Raw genomic sequence first — 14,929 nt, forward strand, 5'->3', positions numbered from 1 at the left:
AACCAGTGCAGAAGTGACAAAATGAAACTACAGAACAGTGGTTAAGAAAACTCCCACACTTGTCACTGAATCGCTACCTGGGCAAATGTGGTTTCCACGTCTTCAATTAGCTGATTACGGCTATAGGCATAGTCTGTGGAATCATCTACTTCATAATTTCCTCTCCAGTAATCTCCATAGTCAGAATAGTCTGTAAAGCAAAGGCATGCACTTACTGAGACCGAAATCCAGCCAGAAATTTAAACAATCTCTCCCTATAAGGGAAGAGATGAAGTTACCAGTACTGGAACTCAAGACAACAGCATGCTCTGTGAGCTGGTGAGAAGGAGGAAGTCACCCAAGCATGAGCTCTGTTCCACTGCAGGTTGGACAGCTCAGGGCTCCAGGGACAGCGGAAACAGAATTTGTAGCAATGGTTTGTACAGCTCTCTGTGATTCACAGGTGCGTTCAGAGGTACAGCATTAAGAAACTGATTAGGGTAAGGTTCTTAATTAGATTTGGGGGTAAGAGAAAATGAAGACTAATGTCACAAATTGTTCACAAAAAACCTATGCAGGGCAGGGTGCCTCCAAACTAGATGTATTTCTAGTTTTAAAACTAACCTAAGAATATGACTGCAGGGGCAAGTTCAGATCCTGGAATTTAAATTTGACTTCTCCATGGAATTTCTCTGGGGAGGGGATGGTTCATAAGACACATTGTCTGGGCCATTTAAGACTGAGGGAGGTGATAGTGAGGCCTCTTGTTAAAGTTGCCGTTGACACTTTCCATTACAAGCCTCCATTTTCAATTACTTGTAACTCTGACAAACATTTGCCACTTGGGCTTTAATTTTGCATTCTTGGTCACATCCTCTGGTTAGATCTTTTTGAGGTAGGATAAAGGAAAGCAGATGGGTAGAAGTATGCTGCATGGGGAGAGAGGTAATGTAATTATTCCTTGCTGGCTGCTAGTTTTGTACTATCATATGATCTATGCTAGAACTTCTCCAAATAAAAACAATTAATCCAAGCTGTTGTTTCTTGGGAGAATGATCCTCACTGATAGGGTCATTCTACAGAGATCTTTCAAAAGAAGCCCTTTGGGAAGAACTCTCCCAGAAGAATTTCTTTTGAAAGAGTGCGTCCACACACAAAAAAAAGAGGATCAAAAGAGTGATCTGCTCTTTTGAAGAGAGTGTCCACACAGCCCCAGCTCTTTCAAAAGAACAGGCAAAGGATCCAAAAATCAGGCCCCATGATGACTGCTTTTTTGAAAGAAGGACACTGTGGAGCATCTACACATGTTTTTTTGCCAAAGAAGCTTTCAAAAGAAGGTGTTCTTCCTGAATGGAAGAGTGCTTTTAAAAGAAGCGCCAAGTTCTTTTGACTTACTTTTGAAATAACACTTTTTGGCTACGTCTACACTAGCCCCAAACTTCGAAATGGCCACACAAATGGCCATTTCAAAGTTTACTAATGAAGTGCTTCATTAGCATGCGGGAGGCCGCAGCACTTCGAAATTGACGCGCCTCGCCGCCGCACATCTCATCCCGATGGGGCTCCTTTTCAAAAGGACCCTGTCTACTTCTAAGTCCCCTTATTGCCATCAGCTCATGGGAATAAGGGGACCTTCAAAGTAGGTGGAGTCCTTTCGAAAAGGAGCCCCGTTGGGACAAGCCGCGCGGCGGCGAGGCGCGTCAATTTCGAAGTGCTGCGGCCGCCCGCATGCTAATGAAGCGCTGAATATGCAGTTCAGCATTTCATTAGTAAACTTCGAAATGGCCATTTGCGTGGCCATTTTGAAGTTTGGGGCTAGTGTAGACACGGCCTTTGTGTGTAGACACTCCACTGGATATTTCAAAGAAGCCCCCTTCTTTTGAAAAAATCTTTTGATAGAATTTGCTAGTGTAGATGCAGCCCACATGCCTTCTCCACTCTGATACAAGATACATCTCAGTAGATACAAAAAGACATAGTCACCTCTACCCATTATCCACTGAGTTGTGACCAAGAGGTTGTGAAATACAGTGCACCTCAGTGATGGGAAACATTTGAATTTCAGGCAGTGGAACATACTGTTGTGTTATGGAAGTGAGATGAAATACCAACAAAGACCTTCCCTTCATTATGTGTAAAACTGGTGAAATCTATCTGTCTGATCACTGGCCTGATTCTCCATTGCCCTGTGCCATGTGCAGTTAGTCATAAAGGAACATGGGCTGTTGCTCTGCAAGGGACCTGCTGGGTCATCGAGTCCAGTCCCTGCTCCTGCAAGCAACTCCATCATATAACCCTATTCACACAGAATTCAAGATCCATCTTAAAATCTAGTTCAATTCTTTGCCTCTACTGGATCTTTTGGGAAGCTGTTCCAGAACCTCCCTCCTCTGATGGTTACAAACCTTGTTCTGATTTCCATCCTAAATTTATTTATATCCCGTTTATTCCTACTTCTTCTTGTGACAACTTTATCCTCTAACTTCAAGAGCTCTTTGACCCTACCAGGTATTTACTGTCCTGATGCACAGATAAACAGAAATCATATCCCCCCTCTGACCTCTAGGCTAAATAACCAAGCTTTTTATAGTCACCTATCATACAATAGGCTCTCAGTTCCCTTGAGCATTCTAGTAGCTCTTCTCTGCACCTCTTTCAAAATAGAACCACTCACAGTATTCTATATGAGGCCTTAATACTTCTCTTTTTCTATTAAAAGTGCCTCCCACGATACATCTGAGGATCCCATTTGCTTTTCCAAAGCCACATCATGTTGATGGCCCATATTTATCCTGTGGTAGACTAATAATGCTAGGTCTTTATTAGTTCCTATATGAAGCTTGTACTATTAAGTTCCATTCCTGTTCCATAACTACAGGCTTCCAGGTCATCCCATTCTTGTAGAATATTCCACTCCTCTGTATAGGAGGTACCTCCTAACTTTGCGTCATCAGTAAATTTCCTTAGCAAAAGCCTACTCTCTTTTTTTGCTTGTCCCTAATGAAGATATTAAATAAGATGAGCCCCAAGACAGATCCTTGAGGAACTAGTAATTGTTTTTCAGCCTGGTAGCTCCCCTTTCAACACAATCTGTCATCTCCTCTTTAGCCAGTTCTTTACTTACCTTACAATTCTTGTACTAATCCCCATCTTCTTCATCTTTAATAATTTCCTACCTAATACCATATCAAAGGGTTTCTGAAGTTCAGGTGTGAAGATTAGATCTACTGTGTTTGCCTTGTCTTAAAAAAAAAGTAATTTAATGAAAGATGCCAAATTAGTCTCTCATGATCTATCTTGGGTAAACACTCTTTGCAGTTTGTCTCTTTTTTCTAATCAAGGATGGCCTGATCAGTACCACACTGTACCGAAAACCTACTGATCGCTATACTTATCTACACCCTTCTAGTTTCCATCCTGCACATGTGACTAGATCCATTGTTTACAGTCAAGTGCTTAGGTACAATCGCATTTGCTCTGATCCAACTGACAGAGACCAAAAACTACAAGAACTTTACCAAATATTCATAAACCTGAATTACCCACCAGGAGAAGTAAAAAAACAGATCGACAGGGACAGACGAATACCCAGAGACCAGCTACTCCAAGATCGTCCCAAAAAAGCCAAGAACAGAACACCACTGGTCATCACCTACAGCCCCCAACTCAGACCACTGCAACGAATTATTAAAGACCTACAACCTATCCTTAATCAGGATGCTACACTCCAGAAGGCCCTGGGTGACATGCCTGTTCTCTCCTACAGACAACCTCCCAACCTCATGAGGATCCTCACTAACAGCCACAGCCTATACCCCAGGAATACCAGTCCTGGAACCTTTCCCTGCAACAAAGCCTGCTGCCAGCTTTGTCCACATATCTTCTCTGGAAATACCATCACTGGACCTAACCAGGTTACTCACAGAATCACGGGCACTTTCTCATGCTCCTCTACTAACATCATATATGCCATCATGTGCCGACAATGCTCAGGTGCTTTGTATATTGGACAGACTTCTAACTCCCTTAGACAAAGGGTCAATGGGCACAAAACAGACATCAAAACACTCCAGATCCACAAACCAGTTAGTCAATATTTTAATGGAATGGGGCATTCTGTCAATGACCTAAAGGTATGTGTGTTACAGAAAAGGAAAAATCGTTCCGTTTTGGAAAGAGAAACATCTGAGCTGGCTTTTATATTCAAATTCAGCACGTTAACACATGGTTTAAATCGTGGTGGAAACTTTCTGAGTCACTATAGGGGCTTTCTGCATACTTGGCTCAATCTAATTCTTGACCTTCCCCCCCACCCCTCCACTCTCTGATTTGCTCACCTTGATTATCTTTTTCTGATTTGTCCTCCTTGCTTACTGTTTTTGGTTCTCTGTGCCTTAAGTATTGAGTCTGTTCTGGTCTGGCTATGGTCTGAAGAAGTGGGTCTGTCCCACGAAAGCTCACCTAATAAACCATTTTGCTAGTCTTTAAAGTGCTACTTGACTGCTTTTTCTCTTTTTTCTGTTTCTCTCCATTTTCTAGTCTCCCTGATTTGAGAGCATTAAGCTCTGGGTTTTGCAACCATTGAAGATGTGGTAATGTCCATTTTTGTACATTTATTCCCATTGGACATCCTGCCATTGTTCTACTTCATCATCCAGACAGAAAACCAATCTGTGAGCTGCTTTGCCACATCTGGATTATCCTTCCCATCTCCACTACCCTCACAGCATAGTGGTCTCACTTTTTTTCTTGCTCTTTTATTTATATAGTTATAGAACTCTGTACTAATTGTTTCAGTTTTCTTTGCATGATCTAACTCAGCTTGGCTTTTTATCATTTCTCTCTTTATCCTTACACTTTTTGACCTTCAAGACATAACTTTTTTACAAATCAATGCCATCTTCCTTTCTTTATTGTCCCTCTGATTATCACTAATACCCTTTCTGGGGTGGTTATTCAACCCAATAGGTCTGCAGCCGTTTGTTAGTTGTTATTTACCCTTGCTTGTGATACAAATTCCAGACAGTTTTTTTTTTAACCTCTGATTTAAAGAAATTCCAGGTCTCCTCTGCTTTAAAGTCCCTGAGAAATTTTGTCCTGTTGATTTAATCAAATAGCTCCTATAATTTCTCAAAGTATGTGTTTTTGAAATTGAAACCCTCCGTGTATGTCTATGGCTACATCTACACTAGACAGTTTTGTCAACAAAACTGGGGATTTGTTGACAAAGCTCATGGAGCATCTACACACAAAATGTGTTTTGTCGACCGAAACTATCGACAAAAATGCCATGTAGATGCTCCAGGGGGCCCTTTCATAGACAGAGAGGCTCAAAAGCTCAATCCATTTTTATGTGTAGACACGCTCTGTTGACATAAGTTTTGTTGGAACATCTCTTTGGACATTAACTTCTGTAGACAGATGCTTCTAGTGTAGAAATAGCCTATACTACAGACAGACTATACTAGCACAGCTATACTAGCATGGCTTCATGTGTAGACACAGCCTACCCTGGACCACATGGTTATTCTGTTGAGCTGTGCACAAAAATTTGAAAGAAGTGGCCCTTTTTCGAAAGAGCAAGAGGAGCATCCACACGTGTAAACCCGTCTTTCGAAAGAAAATCAAAAGAACGGGGTGCAGACTTCGAAATCCGAACCCCGATCCCATATCAGGAAGATCGCTCCCTTTCAAAATACTAAATCGAAAGATTACAGGTGTAGATGCTCCATAGTCCACTCCTTCGAAATACGGTTCCTCCATGGTGCCAGTCAGCTGGAGCGCAGGGCCACTTCAGCTGGCAGCAGTGGGGCTCTATGGTCCCTGCATTTGGCTGCCTTAAAGCTGCGCGCACGCAGGAAACCAGTGGCACTCTCCAGCGCGAGCATGGCCAGCAGCCATCCCCCCTGCCCTACGATCCCTACAGGCCCCTCCAAGCCCCCGCAGGGCTCCCAAGGGGGATTAAAACAATAGGCCCCCTCCTGGACAGAGTGGGAGCTGCAGGACCTCCTTGACCTGTGGAAGGACGAGGAGGTCCTGCACCACATGGGCGTCAAGCGGCACGATGCCGCAGCCTTTGGCCACCTGGTGCAGGGCCTCCACACCAGGGGCCACCTGGAATGTACCACAGAGCACGTACACTCCAAGGTAAAAGAGCTGCACCAGGACTATTCCCAGGCCAGGCACCAGGCCTGACGCTCAAGGGCAGCTTCAGCGACATGCCACTTCTACAGGATGCTCTAGGGCTTCCTGGAGCCCCAGGAGAGCTCTCCACCCCGGCATTCCTGGACACCTCCAGGGAGGAGCTGCAGCCAGAGGAGGAGGAGCAGCAGCCCAGACCGGGGACACAGAAGAGCGAGGGGACCACTGAGTGGTTGAGTTAGGAGGGGGACCTCACCATCGTTATCCCTTCCCACTCCTCCAGCCGGGCAACTGGGAGCCGGACATCCCCGGACGTCACCGAGGGACCCTCTGCTACGTACAGGGAGGGGTGCACACCTGCTCCACAGGGTGGGGGCGATGCAATGGCTAGTCACCCGCACACAGGACTGGTGGTCCCAGATCGCACACAGACTACCCCCACATGGGATGTGGCATCCCGCACCAGCGATGCCCAGCACCCGCCCTCAGTGGACAGCACCGCAAGCCGCACAGGGGTGGCAGCTGGTCAGTGCTGAACAGCGCCTGGGGCCCACACACTGCAGTCTGGGAAGGGCCACCTGCAGGACAGACCCCTGCATGCACACCCAGGCTGGGAGGCCCAGCCCACGGGGGGCAGATCAGTGTCCTTTGGGGGGGCGGGGGCCCCTGGGGTAGGCTCAGGCGGGTGGGCCACAGTCTGGTCCCCTCCATCTGGGGCACATTACTGACATGCTCTCCTCCTCTCCACACAGCCACATGAGCTGTGGGCCGGGAGAGCCCTGTGCCATCCCTTGTCCCCAAAAGCCTGCCTGCAGCCATCGGAGGTGTCTGGATGCCACCCCAGGCAGCGTGCCATCGGGGCCATGGTTGGAGGGCCCCGCGCCAGGCCAGGGAGGACCCAGCCAGCCAGCGCCAGGCTGAGGTGGCTGAGCAACACCTGTGGCTCGCCCAGGCTGACATGGACTGGAGGAGGGCAGTCTGGGACAGACTGCTGACCACCCTCAAGGGCATTGGCCACACCCTCCAGGACCATACAACCACTGGTGCCTGCCTCCAGGCCCACCCAGCAGCTCCCCCCGCCGAGCCTGCCCCCCTGCCCCCACTGAGACTGCACCCCCCACCCCCACTAAGCCCGTACCCTCCGCCCCCACCAGGCCAACTCACTGGCAATACCTGCCGGTGCTACCTGCACCCTCTCCTCCCCACCAGGGACCCTGCACCCAGGGAGGCAGGGGCTCCAGGGGCCAATGGAGCTCACAGCCCACCACCCCTGCCCCAGAATGAGCGCCTTGCCCCGCCCCCTCCAAGTTAGGTTCCTCCCGTACATAGTTACCAACAAAAATAGTTAGATAAATGTTTCTTTCATTGTTCACCACTCTGTGCTGTATTCCTCCGGGGGACAGTGGGTGGTGGATGTGTGGGTGTGGTGCTGGTGGGGGTGGCAGATGTGCGTGGGGCGGGTGTGCATGAGGGTCAGAGGTGGCCATTGGCAAAGGCCTTCCTGAGGGCCTCCTGGATGCAGTGGCTGTCCCGGTGCGCCTGGTGCATGGGAGTGGCACGCAGCTGCTCACAGCCAGCGCCAGCCAGAGGGCCCCCACAGGGGACATAGGCATCCCCCTTTCCCTCCGTGACATTGTGGAGGACGCAACAGGCGCCCACCACCTGGGGCACATTGAGGACCCTGACCTCCAGCCATGTGAGGAGGCACCTCCACCATCCCTTTAGGCGCCCGAAGGCCTGCTCCATCACGTTGTGGGCATAGTTGAGGCACTCATCAAATGCCTCCTAGGTGGGGTTGAGGTGTCCCATGTATGGCCTCATGAGCCATGGTTCCAGGGGGTACGCCGCATCTGCCACCATGCAGAGTGGCATGGTGACATCCTCCGCCACCAGGATCTCCCGCTGAAGGATGAAGGTGCCAGTCCCCATGGGATGGCAGAGGCCGGAGTTCTGGAAGACCTGGACATCGTGGGTATGGCCGGCCCAGTCCACATAGAGGTCGGTGAACTGGCCCCTTGCATCCACAAGGGCCTGGAGCACCACCGAATGGTAGCCTTTCTTGTTGATGTACTGGCCGGCGCGGTGTGGTGGGGCGCGGATGGGGATGTGTGCACCATCCAAGGCACCGATGCAGTTCAGGAAGCCCAGGTCCTGGAAGCCAGTGACAGTGTTGTCCAGATCCCCCAGGCAGATGCCCCTAGGGAGCAGCATTGCACTGATGGCTCTGACGACCTGCAGGCGGGGAAGGGACACACGTGCTGTAGTGAGGGAGTGGGGGCCATCTCCCCCGCCTCAGGTCTGTTCTGCCCTCCTCCCATCCAGCCCCCTGCCCCCCATCCAGCCCCCGCCCCGTCCAGCCCCCCTGCCCCCTCCCATCCATCCCCCACCTCTCCCATCCAGCCCCCCAACCCGTCAAGGCCCCTGCCCCCCCACCCATCCAGCCCTGCCCCCTCTGGCCCCTTGCAGAGGAGGGTTCCCCTTGCCCAGGCCGTCACCCACCCACCCGGCCCCACCTTACCTCCATAAGTACAGTCCCGACGGTGGCCTTGCCCACCCCAAACTGCTGTCCTACGGGGCAGTAGGAGTGGCAATCCACTCAGCAGTTGGAGTGGCTTCCAGATGGCAATCATGACCCATTTCTCTAGGGGGAAGGCTGGCTGCATGAAGATGTCCTGGTGCCGGAGTGCAGGGGTGAGCCAGTAGCAGATCTCCTCGAAGTTCTGCCTCGACATGCGGAAGTTCCACAGCCACCTTTCCTCGCCCCACTCCTCCAGCACCAGGTGCTCCCACCAGTCGTTGCTGCTGGGGTGGGTCCAGAGGCATCGGGGCACCCAGGGGGTGCCCCAGCTGGGAGCCCTGTGGCCCCGTGGGGACCACCCAATCACCTGATGAGATCGGGTGCAGCTGCAGCGATGGTGCACAGCACTGACAGCAGGGCGTCCTCCTGCAGGAGCTGTTGCTCGGCCTCCATGGTGGGCATGAGTGGGACCTGCCAGGCTGGGGAAAGCTGGGCAGCACTCAGCTCGTGCAGAGGGCAAGGCGGAGGGAGGGGCCCTTTAAAGGAGGCGGCTGGCTGCAGACCCAGAAGGGCTTGTCGGCCATGGGACCCCGTCCGCGGCATTTCCTGCCTCTCTTCTTTCGAAAGAGGGCTTGGAGCCATGTGGACATTCTCTTTTGAAAGACCTGCATGGCACTTCGAAAGAGCGAATCAAAGTGCTGATCTGAAAAATGGCGGCGGGTACTCTCTTTCTACGGTCGCTATTTCAAATGCCGAACTTCGATTTTCGCCCTTTTGAAAGGGCGCTCACATGTAGACACAGCTTTGGTGTAAGGCAGAATTGCCTTGAATGATGGGAATGATGTCAACTAAACATTCTTCCATTGACACAAGTGTGACTACATTGTTTGGCACAGCTATTTTGATCAGGGTGTAACTTTTTCACACCCTCACAGGATGTATCTGTCAATTAGCTTTTAAGTTTAGACCAGGCCTTTGCTGATTGCACACATATAACGTGAATGAAAAATATGTGCTACCCATCAGTGTGTGAAAAATTCCAACTTTGCTTGGACACAAATGACTGCAAAAGGTATGAAAGGCTGGGGAGAATAAGTCCCTTGGTATTTCTGAAGGATAAAATAATTTCAATTGTAACTTACTATTACGTGTCGCAGCTTCATTTTCCAACTCAACATAACGTTCGTATAATGGTCTCATCTTCTTGCCAACTTCAGCTCTCCAGCCTTCCCAAGCCCATAGTCTCTCAGAATAATTAGTGCTGCTAGCCATAATAGCATCTAGGCCTGTGATCATTAAAAAAGTATCAGACCCATAAAACAGATTCATTCTTTCACTACTTGTTATTCTGCATTCAAAAAATCCAGGAAAATAAGAAAGAATGAAAATAGTTCAATGTACATTTTGGTAAAAACAGTTACTTTGTCACTGAAAGTTTTGATATTTGATTTATTGAAGGAAATGTTTTACTTATTTCCATTTCATTGTTTCTGACCTGGCTTCATGTGAGATTTGTGGGTCAGTTTGTGGTTCCGTTAAAACATCCGCGACTCTCTAGTTTAACTTCACTGAAGTTAGTGCAGTTTTCTGGACTGACACCAGTGAACAGAAATCAGAGTCTGGTTTGAGGTCAGCCAATGGACTTGTATCTTTTCTGACAGAATTTGGCAAGGCTCACCCAGGATGGCAGAAGCCCAAGTGATGAAAAGCTAGCATAGGCTGCTCTGCAACTCTGAAGCCACAGCCAAGTTTTGGCCACCAAAACCAACATTACTTGAAACGCGACATGTAATTTTGAACAAGCAGGAAGGAGGACGGTGAACTCTGCAGCTCAGACTATCTCACTAAATTATATCAGACACAGAAGGATTGTACTGGGAGATAAAAAAAACCCACCACCACCAAAAGTGCTATACAACACAAGCATGTGGAGAATGAAGATCTATTGACCTAAAATTTGATTCTTTGCCCTTAAAAAAAATCCTCCATGCTCTGTGCCACTCCTCTTGAAACCTGTTAATGTAAAGAGCATAGAACTGGCATTGTTTATATGCTACCTGGCTCCAGTGGCAAGCAATTAGCTGGATCATCAGGTTTGCACACAGTCCCAGTGCTGTAGAGGGTACTCATCGTATTTAAAATTGTTTTCAGCTGCAATTGAAATACAAGAAACCCCATTAAAAAGAAAAAAACAATGAATACAAAATGATAAATATTCCATAACTGTTAGTCCTTAAAACCGCAGTACAGCAGCCTATTTTAATCAACAGGGAAGCTTAGCATGCTCATAAGCACCATACTTGAGTGAAGCTGAATTCAGCTTGTACTTGAATGCTTTGTGAAGTTGGAACTTACTTGAGCAAGATAGCTAATGCAATATCTTTTGAGCAGACATTAAGTGACTGCACAAAACCTTTCAAATACAGCATCATAATAATAAAGATTAACAAAACATCTGACAGTAAACTCTTTCATATCCTGCAGCCCCAGGACCAGGAGGTTGCCAGGTATTCCAATATTCTGGATAACAGCGAGGTATCCCTAGCAATGCATAACACTTAAGAAAAACAAGGTTAGATATTAAGAAACGAACAAAACTGTATGCAGAGCACATCATGTACCAACAGCAGTACCGTACACTGTAAACTTGCACTGTATTTGCTGTATTTATTTGTATTTCCTTTCACTATATTGCACTTATGGAAAAGGTAACTAACATTTATTTAGGACTAAAATGCCAGTTATTAATAGAATGCTGGATATGAAGGAGTTTACTGTAGTTATATGTCACTCACACCAAAGTTTTCTAGGAGCAGAAAAGGTCCCCTTCCAGGTGTTGATAGGTTGATTATTGATTGTATTTTTAAGGCTAAACAAGGTAGATTGTGTTGATCTGTTTACAGTGGCCTTACACCAGTGTTCCCTCAATTTTTTTTATCTTAGGTGGAATAAATTTTGCTATGTGCACCAAGGTCCCCTCCCTCTTCAAGTTGTGATGGCCATCAATACCATCCTGCTGCAGAGGGTCATCCATATGGGAGATGTGGACACAGTTATGGCCAGATTTGATGTGCCAGGACCATCAGGACAGAGTGCAGATCCAGGAGGGCCTGAGGGAGATCTTCTCCCATGGCCCCCAGTAACCCTCCTCCTGACCCCTGACCCCCAGCAGGGGCCTCAGACACACAGCCCTACCCCATCCCCACCATGACCTCTCCCTTCACCCCCTCGCCCCTCCCCAACCTCTGCACAATGAAGAGGGGTGTGGGTGCGGTACTCAAATAACTATTTTACTAAACCAAAGGAAAAACAGTGCAAAAGAAATGATGTAATAAAACCCTTTTACAAACAGTGCAGTGCAGTGAACTATTAACAGGAGTTGGGGGCATCAGAATATGGATGGGGGGTCTTGGGACAGGGGGCCTCAAAACATGGAGTGTGGCTGTGAACCCATACAGGAGCAGAAGCCCTCTTGCCATGGGTTTTGGGGGCCCCATTGGGGCTGGGTTGGGGCTGGGAGCAGGGGAAGATATGGAGGTGGTGGAAATGCGCCGGGGTCTGGCTGGACTTGGGGAGCAGAGGGGGCCTGGGGACCAAGGAGGGTGGACATGGCCCTCAGCCAGGCCAGGAGCTTCAGGACACGCTGCAGGACAGCCAGCAGTGGTAGTGGGAGGGCAGTGATAGGTGACTGGGCTACCATGCCCTGCCAGATGCCGGAACACGAATTGGTCCCAGGCCTGTGACTGCCACTGCCTGTTGTTCCACACCGCACCCTATCTCCATCATCCTCCAGAGGGCAGCATTATGGTCCCTCTGGAGGTCCTCCTGTACGTGACGTTGGCTCGCCTCGATGGTGGGGTGGGGCTAGGCAGCCCTGGCAGCAAAATGGGGCAGGCCCATCCTGGGGGCAAGGTGGGGCTGGACTGGGCCTCGGCTGGCGCAGATGCAGCTGTAAGAAAGACAAGGAGGAGGGATAGTGAGTCATTCATGCAATGCAGCTCCTGAGCCCCTGCCTCCCCACCCCCACAACATGAGCAACAACCAACACCCCACCCAGGCCATGGGACAGGAATGTTCCAGGAGCAGAGCCATGCCATGTGGAGACTGCATGGTGCCTCCAGGACTGGGCTGACCACAGCGACCCGCTCCTGGCTGTGCTCGATGCACTAGTGGGCAAGGCGGGGGGGGACGACCACAGAGGGGTCCCTCATGGCTGGCGGGTGAGCAGGGAACAGCCTGTCCCTCACTGAGCCACCCCCACCCCCTCCACACACCTGCAGCTTGCAGAGCTGTCCACAGAAGCGGGTGCTGCTCTCCCCTGCGGGCATGCCCGTGTGCCAGGAGCCGCACTCCCCAGTGTTTCTGGGGTCAGACCAGTGCCCTTGTGGCCAGCCCACTTTCAGCCTTGCCCAGCACTGGCAGGGCTCCCCCCACCCCCAGGGGCTGGGGCTTATCTGACTTCCTTTGAGACTGGCAGCAGGCTGTTGCCTGTGCCCAGGGGCTGCCTGCTGGGCCGGGTGGTGCACACCACAACTACACCTGATGCCAGGACTGCAGCATGAGGTCCTGCCCAAGCTGGCCGTGTGACACTCACAGCACGCCCCGCCTGCACCCACCTCCCATGCCCTGGGGTGTGTGATGCATGGGGAACTCACCAGAGAGACCCTCACCCAGCTCCAAAAGAGCCCAGGAGGTGGCCTGCCTGGCTGGGACCAGCTCCAGGGTGTTCTCGAGGATGCTGCTGGCCTCCAAGCCTGTGTCTGTCTCCGGCTCCTGCAGGGGTTGGGGCTTGGAGGCTTGCTGCTTCTCCTCCTCTGGGAGCTCCAGCTGTGGTGCTGGGGTCTGGAGCGCCGTATCCACAGTGCTGGTTGGGATGATGTTCCTCCCCGTGTGTTATGCAGCTCCCGGCAGTAGGAGCATGTTGCTGGTCCTGCCCCTGAGCATCAGGCATCATCCCAGGCCTCTGTGTTCCCCGGTGAGGCTCTTTTGCCTTTACCCAGATCTGTTCCCTGGTGTGATGGGTGTGGCCCTGGTCAGCCACGGCCGTGTGACTGTAGATTTTGGCATTGCAGTTCCAGGTCTAGGGGTCCTGGAGTGTTTTCTCTTCAGCCCAGAGATCCTTGAGGGCCTCAGTCTCTGGACTGGACCAGGATGGCACATGCTGCTTGAAGCCCCAGAGTGGGTCCCAGGAGACGTGAGGCTGCTCCCTCAAGGGCCCAGGTGGGTCTCAGGCTCCCTGCTGCTGAGCCATGCTGGAGCTCTGGAGGAAAGGTGCAGCTGTGAGGGCGTGGATGGGCTGCAGCAGTGGCTCTGCTGCTCCCATGCTCTCAGCTTCCTGCCACAGGGTTTTCGGGCCTTCCAGCGACTTTAAGAAGGGCCAGTGGCAGGAGCCATACAGCACTGATTGCTGTGGACGGGGTGTCTCCCAGGGCATGTGCGCAGTGCCCTGGAGGCCTTTTCTATAGACAGAGGGTCCCCTGGAACATCCAGACCTGTGTTTTGTCAACAGATCTCTGTCGACAGCGCCATTCTTCCTCATGGGGAGTGGGGTATGGCTGTTGGTAGAAGTGCCAGAGATTTGTTAACAAGAAACCAGTCTGGATGTTCCAGGGGTCCCTCCATTGACAGATAGGGCTTCTGGGACACTGGGCAGCCCTGTCTGTTGTGGTTCCTGTTGGCCATTTTGTTGAGAGCTTTATCCAGGCTGTTTGGCCCCAGTCAACAGAGCAGATCAAATGAGCGATCCACTTGGCAGTTTGGCCATGATCTGTCATCGGAAGTTTTGTGGGAAGATATCTTCTGACAGGAACTTTTGTCGACAGATTGTTTTAGTGTAGACATAGCTATAGCAAGCCCGTGGAACTCTTTTCCAGAGGACGTTGTGAAGACCGGGACTTTAATAGGGTTCAAAAAAGAACCAGGTAAATGCATGGAGGATAGGTCCATCAGTGCCTTTTAGTCTGGATGGGCAGTTGTGGTGTCCCTAGCCTCTGTTTATAAGAAGTTGAGAATAGGCGAGAGGGGATTAATCACATGATGATTTCTTTTCCTATTCATTCCCTTGGGGACATCTGGCATTGGACACCACTGGAAGATGGAATAGTTGGCTAGATGGACTTTTGGTCTGATCCAGTATGGCTGGTCTTATGTACTAAGGATATATTGAGCTACCCTAAATTAAATTAAATTAAAATAAAATTAAACAAAAGTTTGAGCAAACGCTGTAAGGATGCAAAATAAATGTGGTCACAATCACAAAATTTAGAAATACGCAAATGTAGTTCTAAGAAA

General features: G+C 50.0%; 1 protein-coding gene across 1 annotated transcript in view; it reads right to left on the reverse strand.

Moving 5' to 3' along the window:
* ACE2 (angiotensin converting enzyme 2) overlaps window positions 1–14,929 on the reverse strand; it is a 66,125-nt gene that overhangs the window by 42,940 nt on the left and 8,256 nt on the right. Inside the window, exons 3-5 of the mRNA XM_074993476.1 lie at window positions 10,696–10,789; window positions 9,781–9,924; window positions 78–190 (exon numbers count right to left, since the gene is read on the reverse strand). Coding sequence (XP_074849577.1) covers window positions 78–190; window positions 9,781–9,924; window positions 10,696–10,789 — 351 coding nt within the window. The remainder of the gene's footprint in view (window positions 1–77; window positions 191–9,780; window positions 9,925–10,695; window positions 10,790–14,929) is intronic.

This window comes from Carettochelys insculpta, chromosome 1 (genome assembly GCF_033958435.1).
Source record: "Carettochelys insculpta isolate YL-2023 chromosome 1, ASM3395843v1, whole genome shotgun sequence".
In the NCBI taxonomy this organism is placed as follows: domain Eukaryota; kingdom Metazoa; phylum Chordata; order Testudines; family Carettochelyidae; genus Carettochelys; species Carettochelys insculpta.